The 8,234-nt window shown below is 39.9% G+C and overlaps 1 protein-coding gene across 1 annotated transcript; it reads left to right on the forward strand.

Moving 5' to 3' along the window:
• Positions 1-1,174: 1,174 nt before the first annotated feature.
• Positions 1,175-8,208, forward strand: gadd45gip1 (growth arrest and DNA-damage-inducible, gamma interacting protein 1). Its single transcript, XM_005941786.3, has 2 exons — positions 1,175-1,622; positions 7,713-8,208. The coding sequence occupies exons 1-2, from the start codon at positions 1,222-1,224 to the stop codon at positions 8,002-8,004; spliced, it is 693 nt and encodes a 230-aa protein (XP_005941848.1). The 5' UTR covers positions 1,175-1,221; the 3' UTR covers positions 8,005-8,208.
• Positions 8,209-8,234: the final 26 nt, after the last annotated feature.

The raw sequence follows: 8,234 nt of genomic DNA on the forward strand, positions 1-8,234 counted from the left end.
AGTGTTACTGAAGATGATACAGATGATGCTGAAAAGCAAATACTTCTTTAATAAGATTAATTATGTATTCAGTATAATTTATAACAGAATAGTGTTTAGATCAGTTGCATTAATCCTCCCTTAATGCTATCACAAAATCGCATGGTTTAATGTAATTACTATGTAAATGCACTTTTTCATATTTACCATATAATTTCTGTATAATAGTAATTTTAAGTGTCATTATCATCATAATCATAATTATTGGGGCAAACTATTGTTGAACTCTGGGGGTTTTGTCAGTGGGTAACACAGCTGACAGAGATTTCTCAGAGACATACAGCGGGAATAATTTATAATTATTTATTTAGTCAAATAGTTTTCAACACGTTTCTCAGATTTTAATGATTATTTGGAACACTTAAATGACTATAATATGCATGTATGTATCGTGGTGTTTATTTAAACAGATAACTTGAAACAGCACAAAAGAGAAAACAAAATTCTTGTATAGCGTACACATTTTCTGCAAAATAAAAGAGGGTTTTTTTTTTTTTACATTACCCCAGTGTTAAACTTTTTTCTCTGTGTGTATTATTGTAGGGTCCAACTTACAATATAAAGCGTCTTGAGGCGACTGTTGTTGTGATTTGGCGCTGTATAAATAAAACTGAATTGAACTGAATTAAACTGATCACTGCCTGAAGTGAACATTTTTTTAAATTCATAAATTCGACCTGTGTACATGAAATGTACCACTAATTAATAAACTAACATTTATTACACATTGCACATCATCTGCAAGCGACAATAATTTACCACTTACAAGCCTAATTGATCTTTTTATGTGAAATAGATAACAGCGAAGACTGCCCATTACAATTCGCAACGCACCGGTTTTAATTAGCAGCTATAAAGTCATATAAAGTAAAGGTTTTAAGCTGGAATTTGGCTATAAAACAAAAATAATTTAATAATAAAGGAATTTTCTTGCTAATTAACGTGTCCTGGAGTGTATGCGTTTAAACTATATTTGTGTCCTAAAATATCTTGGAAATATATTTGGTGCTGCTATCTTTTCCTTTATGTAATGGCACGTTATAAAAATAAACTGCATAAAAAAATAACTACTGTCACATTAAGAATGTAAAAACCACACGGAACGGTCATCTGTCGCATTGAACAGGCACTGCGGTAGGCATCTATGACTTCACTCCGGGTCCTTCTTGTGTTAGAAGAAACATGGCGGCGTCCATGCTCTGCAGGAGGACGGCTGCCTTATGTAGGACTTTAAAGGACTTCTCATCTTGTAAAGCTGTGCTTTCTGTAAACTCTCCGTGTGGATCTTTATCACAAACAGCGTCCTATAATCCCAAGCCTCTAAAGCTGAACCTCCGGAACCCGTACATCCCGGACAAGGACAGCGAGAAGACGCCGGAATGGCAGAAGACAGCCCGCTATGATAAGAAGCTGTTCGGTCGGTATGGCTCGGTGTCGGGCATCGATCCTGCATCTCTGTGGCCCACACATGAGGAGCTGGAGAAGATTATTGCGGAGGAAAACCAGTGGCATCCCCCGCTAGAGGTGATGCTGAAGAACATAGAAGCCAGGGAGAAGGAGGAGAGCGAAAAACGGCTGGCGAGGTAAGGCTACATGGCTAACGTCAGTGCGTCCATTATCGGACAACGTCCTCACCAGTGTTTGTCATTCTGTCAAACACGTTTACAGAGTAACTAGCAACACGTTTTCATAGTGCTCTCTTTCAAGCTTTTAAAAAGAGCACTTTTTAAAGCAGGATTTTTAAATAAGCTAATGTAAAACCAAATCGAATTAGAAATTGTATCTAATAAAATAGAAGCTTGTCTTAAGTGTACTGAAGAAGGTAGAGTGGCAGGCTTTAGTTCCCTTCTGTACCAGCGTGGCGGGCCTAATGAATTGTTACCCATTGAAAAGGGTCTGGTTTTAAATGTATAGAGGAAAATGTGTGGACAAATCCAGCTGTCTTCCACCATCCTAAAGAGACATTGAAAGAAAACCTTAGTAAGGTGCTTGGGCTCCACATGTAGTGAGAAACCCTTCAGTGCTCCTTCTTCCAGCTGTAGTAGATGGATATGGGTGTTTTTGTTTTTTTTTTATTAGTGGTGAAATGAAGTCCAAAACGTTGCATCTGTGCTGGCCTGTAGTCACTGCAAAAGCCAAACTGTGTGATTTACGTCAATTTCACGTTTCATCACAGGAGGTCCTTCCTTCTCATATGACCCAAACCATGCTAGTAAAATGAGAACTGTGGCATAAGCCTTTGAAAGTGTGAAAAGGCAGGAATGAGAATGAGCACCTCCAAGTCTGAGGCCATGGTTCTTCCCACTCCGAGTTGAGGAGTGGACTTCACCATCCATCTTTACAGTCGAGGACTCGGAGTGGCCCAGCTGGAGGAATTAAACAATTTCAGGGTCGTGTCCGGGTGTGAGGGGTGAGTGGAGCTGAGCTTAAAAGTTAAGCTGTGGATTTACCTGTCGATCTACATCCTCACACTCACCTGAGGTCACTAGCTTTGGGTAGTGACCGAAACAATGAGATTGAGGATACAAGCAGTGGAAATGAGCTTTCTCCAGAGTTAAGGCTGATGTCTCCCTTAGAGATGGGGTGAGGGGTTTGGTCATTTAGGGGAGGCCCAGAGTAGAGCCGCTACTCCACATTGAAAGAAGCCAGCTGAGGTCATTCTGGATTGTGACAAGGATGGCTCCTGGATTCGCTACAGGAGGTAGCTGGAAGAGGGAGGTCTGAGCTTCTCTGCTTCGGCTGCTGATCTGGGCCCAAATAAGTAGAAGAAGATGGATAATTGTGAAGAATCAGAGGCGTGATTGGTTTTCTTTGATCTTGTTTCCCTTGTTTCTGTGGGCAAGTTTAAAAAAATATTATTTTTATTTTTTTTGGAGCTGTAGTAACGGCAGCTTTTTCCTCCATATTGTATGAATGCAGCACATATCAACAGAGAATGGGAATAAAGGGCTCCATGCCGGGGTCAGCTCGTCAGCAAATGTTTAAAGAAGAAGAAACTGAAACACCATCTGGCCCACTGGTCTCATTAGAGTGCAACTTTTTTAAAAAAAACCTTGGCCGCACTTCTTGGATCACATCCAGTTTGTTTCTTTGTTGGATCACATAGCGGAGACCCTGTTTGTGAACTAGTTACTTTAATATGAAAATGTGCTTAATGACTTAATGTTTTCATTTTACAACATATTCCACGCCTTTTGTCATGTTCTTGTCTTGCACATTGAGCTTTTAGCTTAGTCACAGACTGGAAAAGGCTTTTAACTTTCTAGTTCTCTGCATGGATGGTGGCGTACTTTGGTTAATCAGAGCTCGAGATGTCTTTCATGAGACTCAAGGAAGCTTTAAATGTACACAACCATCCTTGTTAAAACAGACAGGTATGTTATAATTACAATGAGTCACTAGCTTGAACATATCTTAAGAAACTTCCCCAGAGTTGATACCATAGACTGTAAACTAAAGATGCACGAAGCTTCCAAGTTTGAGAAGTGAAGTAAACTTTTTTTTTTTCCAGGGGTGACTCCTCTGTTTGGAAAATATGTGCATAGGTATAGAAGCCTGTGGGAAACATGTTGTTCATTTAGCACCATCAGCGGGTATACCTCGTGATTGTGTTGTCACACTGAGAACCTGCAGAGTCCCACAGTGTAACACACAGATCAACGCCTCACTCATCAGATGTGGTTTCAAAACGGCAACAGCACAAACACTCAGCTCAGGGCTTCAAAATGACCTCACTAACCAATGGGAAACATCGCCATCCATCTTTTAGGTCTAGTCTAATCAGTGTAGTCCTAGATGTTCCAAGAAATACTCAAGTCTCATTCCTTGAATTTGCTGTTGTGGCATCAGCTGTGAACTGACCTCAGCTAAGCATAGCAGCACCTGCACCCAGGCATCATGCCTCATCATCATGAGTATAAACCATAGACAGTAATAAAAGACGAGCGTAGCTTCAAGAGCGTGAAGCCAAAGTGTAATAACCTTTAACGTGGATTCTTTTGAATGGCCACCAGATGGTGATACGTATGGCTTTACGTTGACTTCTGGTCCTGTACAAGTCTATGGATGAAGGCCTTTCTGTCTTGACTTCTCGAAACACTTTACTGATGGTTTCTGGGCTTACGTGACCAGTTTGTAGTGTACCACAGCTGAATCAACAATTACATTAATCTCTAAGGACACACTTCTTGAAACTGTAATACTTTTAAACTCATTTAGATTTGTGTGATGGATTAAAGTCCGCAGTTGGTTTTCTGAAGTGTAGCTGTGATATCCAAGTATTGTGGCCAAGTTTTTGTTTTCCTTCTTAAAGTTGCACTTTAATGAGACCAGTGGGCCAGATGGAGTTTCAGTTTTTCTTCTTCAAACATTTGCTGACGAGCTGACCCCCGGCACAAAGCCCTTTATTCCCATTCTCTGTTCCATTCATGCAATATGGAGGAAAAAGCTGCCATTATGTTAACACAAATACAGCTTTACACTTCTCACTTTCAGAAAAGTGAAACAGTTTGATCCAAAACTCCTTCTTCATTGACGGCTTTCTTTGTGTTAGCTGGTTTAACAAAACTCCTGGATGGAGTTGGAGACTGTGACACAACATCTGGCTCTTCCTCCAGACAAATTGAATCAGTCGAGTGCCTCTTATTTCAGTTAGAGACACACTGAGAGGAATTAGTGAACATTAAACAGTCCCATAGCTTAATAAAGGACATGTGGAAGTTTAGTCTCCAGATCAATTTAATTGGCATTCTTGGTGATGGATGGCAAATGTAACTGATCAGTTTTCTAATCTGTGTCCGAGTCGCTGTAGTTCCAGCTGTGCAAAAGACTGCTGGAACTACAGAGGGATCAAACATAAAAGCAAATTCCAGTGACAATAACACAGTTTGCACTGCTTTAACGTTGCAGCTGGGCTTCATTCAGCAGTGTTTGGAGGGGACAGCTCGACAGTTTGCATGTGCAAAGCGGAGGAGAGGACCTATATCGCACACAAAACAGACTGTAGACTTAATAAATGGTGAAAACGTGGCGCTTCCAGCTGATTTTAAACACACACTCCAAACATAAACTGTTCTGGACCAAGTTATGTTTTCAGCACAAGTTACCATGGTGATTTAGCCAGGTAAAAAGAAAGCTACTTAAGCTTAAAGCTTAGGCATCGTTTTATTAGCTTATTGCTTTGGAGTATGTCCACAGGTCCGTTGTTTACCGTTGCCGCTTCCCTTGAAAATAGTATGTCAGACAAAGTTGATCTGAAGCTGATGTTTGTGTTGTTGTTTTGTTTTTCAGGGTTTTTGAAAAAGTTTTATTTTGATGGGCTAACCTTAAGATTAATCACTGTATTTGGTGTATATCCAGATACCATGGATGGCATTACCTTGGCCTCCAGTAACACTGTGAGGAATCTTGGAGTCAGTTTGACCAGGACACGTCCTTCAACACACATATTAAACAAATGTGTAGGACTGCTTTCTTTCATCTGTGCAGTATCTCTAAAATTAGAAACATCCAGTCTGAGAGTGATGCTGAAAAAGTAGTTTACACATTTGTTACTTTTAGGTTGGACAAATTAATTTATTATTATCAGGTTGTTCTAAAAAGTTCCCTTGAAAGCCTTCAGTTAATCTAAAACACTGCAGGAGCGTACTGACAGCACCGGCCTTCTGCTCTACCATTTCTGATTTGCATAAAAATGTTATGGCTAAATTTGAACTTGTATATTGACTGTCAGATGGGTTTTTTTTCACAGTCCTTGAAATTTTAGGCCATATTTGGACATCAATATCTCCAAAAACGATTAAAGTTAAAAACTCAGCATTTTCACTGGTCTTTCCTAACATTAAATTGAATTAGGACTTCTAGTTTAGGGTAGATACATCAAAAATGTTTGAGTGTTGACTAGTTAAAATATGAAAAAAGAAAATGAAACTGAAAGAATGAAATACTGGAGTTTCCAGATGGTACTGTAATTATAACTGAGAACATAATTTCTTAAATATATGTATACGTTTCATTTTTGAGAGCTACTGCCCTGCAGGAGTCTAATTCAGGTGGCAGTGTAAAAACTTTAATATATAAAAATAAATGTAGCCAAACGAGTCATGCAAACAGGATGATTTCACAGGAGTAGTCTTGCGAGGTCAAGCTGTGGTGTCTAAATGGCTGAACTGGTAATCTGACACAAGATGCTAACCTAATGTCACGACCGCTGCAGGCAAGCAGGGATCAGACGGTCGGTGTGTTGACTGTCTAAATGAGTGTTGCAAGAATTGTAATACATAAATAAAAATGCTACATTGTTGCATTTTAATATCTCTTTGTACATTTCAAACTAAACCTGAATTATTAGTCAGCTCCAGGGCACTAGGTCTTGAAATGATAGGTAGAGTAGGACTTGAAAATGAAAAATCTGAACAAATTTCTTATCTTAGTTAAAATCAAAATACCATCTGGAAACTCAAATTTTGTTCTGTTCAGATAATAATACCTACTGATATTTTTGTGGCATGACTAATATCTGCTCCATCCAGCATGAAAATACCATTTTCTTCATTTTTTTTACAAAGAATTTCACGTTAAACTATTCTGCATGCTTTGTTACACTGTTTATTACAACTACATATGATTCAGAAATAGTCTTTTGCAATATGGCATATTTTTTATTAGTGTGTGCTCAAATTTAGACTTTGCAGGAACACTTGATTCTTTTTAAATTAAATTAAAATTCAGACACTGAAGACACCAGAGATTAAAGACCCTGATTTAGGGCAATGAAAAGTTCAGCCTTTTATCTTTTAACAGTGTTTAGGATATCCATCCATCCATCCATTTGCTTCCGCTTATCCTTTTCAGGGTCGCAGGGGGTGCTGGAGCCTATCCCAGCTGGCATAGGGCGAGAGGCGGGGTACACCGCAGCACGGTGGTTAGCACTGTTGCTGCACAGCAAGAAGGTCCTGAGTTCAATTCCACCATCAGGCCTTTCTGTGTGGAGTTTGCATGTTCTCCCCGTGTTTGCGTGGGTTCCCTCCGGGTACTCCGGCTTCCTCCCACCGTCCAAAGACATGCAGCTTGTGGGGATAGGTTAATTGATTAATCCAAATTGTCCACAGATGTGAATGCGCGAGTGAATGTGTTTAGGATATTCGTCTTCAAACATTGAATCAGATGTAGGGAAAAATGGTGTGAAGGGTTAGCAAAGAGACCTTTTTTTAAAAAAAGATGTAGATCTTGAAAAGTATTCAGTACAGGAACCTAAATTTCACAGCAGTCATACTACGTGTTCAAAGTTTGGACCATTAATTATTTACTTTAGGCAAATGGCACAGTTGATCAGCAAACCTTTAAAAACATTTGCTGTCTTGAGATGGATGATTGCAGTTTTTCCCTTTGTGTTTCTGTCGGAGGCTTCTTCCTGTTAGACGGAGTTTTTCCTTCCCACCATTGCAAAGTGCTTGATTGTTGGGCACCGTTCACCTTACAGTGTGAAGCAACTTGAGACTGTTGTGTTTTGGAATCGGAAGTTATGTTAAGTTCTTCTGACATGAGTGCTTGTACCAAATTTACTGTAAAACCACGATATTCACGCCAGGACATTTCTCTCAAAATCAATGTTAATTACCAGCCAGTATGATGGACAGCACTAACATCTGCTATCTTTTCTATTTTCACCGCAGAGAGAAGCTCATTGCCGCAAACATGGCCAAAATGCCCAAGATGATAGCAGACTGGCGCAGAGAAAAGCGTGAAACCAAACAGAAGCTAAAGGAGGAAAAGGCTCGCCGTACAAGGTTGCTGGCTGAGGCCAGAGAGCGTTTTGGCTATGCAGTGGACCCCCGCAGCCCCAAGTTCTTGGAAATGGTTGCTGAAATAGAAAAGGAAGAGAAGAAGAAGAAGAAACTAATGAAACGCAGACTGAGAGAGGAACAGGCAACAGGCTCCGATGCACCTCCTGCTGCCTCCTCATAGTCTTGGACCGAGTCGTTAAAGACGTAAATAACTGTTGGGCCTGGGTCAGATTGTGTTTGATAGTTTTGAAGGTGTGCTGTGTAGTACAGTTCAATGGAACCGTTCAAATGGCTAAAAATAAGTTTTGTCCTTCTGTGAAGATGTGACGATTCCAACTTTCAACTTAGTTTTTCAGGACTGCTCCAAATAAATTCAACCTCTGCACAGATGGTGTGGGTGTGTTTAAAACA

This window comes from Haplochromis burtoni, unplaced genomic scaffold (genome assembly GCF_018398535.1).
Source record: "Haplochromis burtoni strain Fernald_Lab_line unplaced genomic scaffold, NCSU_Asbu1 Contig_312, whole genome shotgun sequence".
Lineage (NCBI taxonomy): Eukaryota > Metazoa > Chordata > Actinopteri > Cichliformes > Cichlidae > Haplochromis > Haplochromis burtoni.

What these genes read in the sequence shown, in the direction of transcription:
- gadd45gip1 (XM_005941786.3), top strand. Translation starts at nt 1,222, where the DNA reads ATGGCGGCGTCCATGCTCTGCAGGAGGACGGCTGCCTTATGTAGGACT. An exon ending in AGCGAAAAACGGCTGGCGAG is followed by an intron (nt 1,623 to 7,712) that starts GTAAGGCTACAT and finishes TTTTCACCGCAG; the next exon opens with AGAGAAGCTCATTGCCGCAA.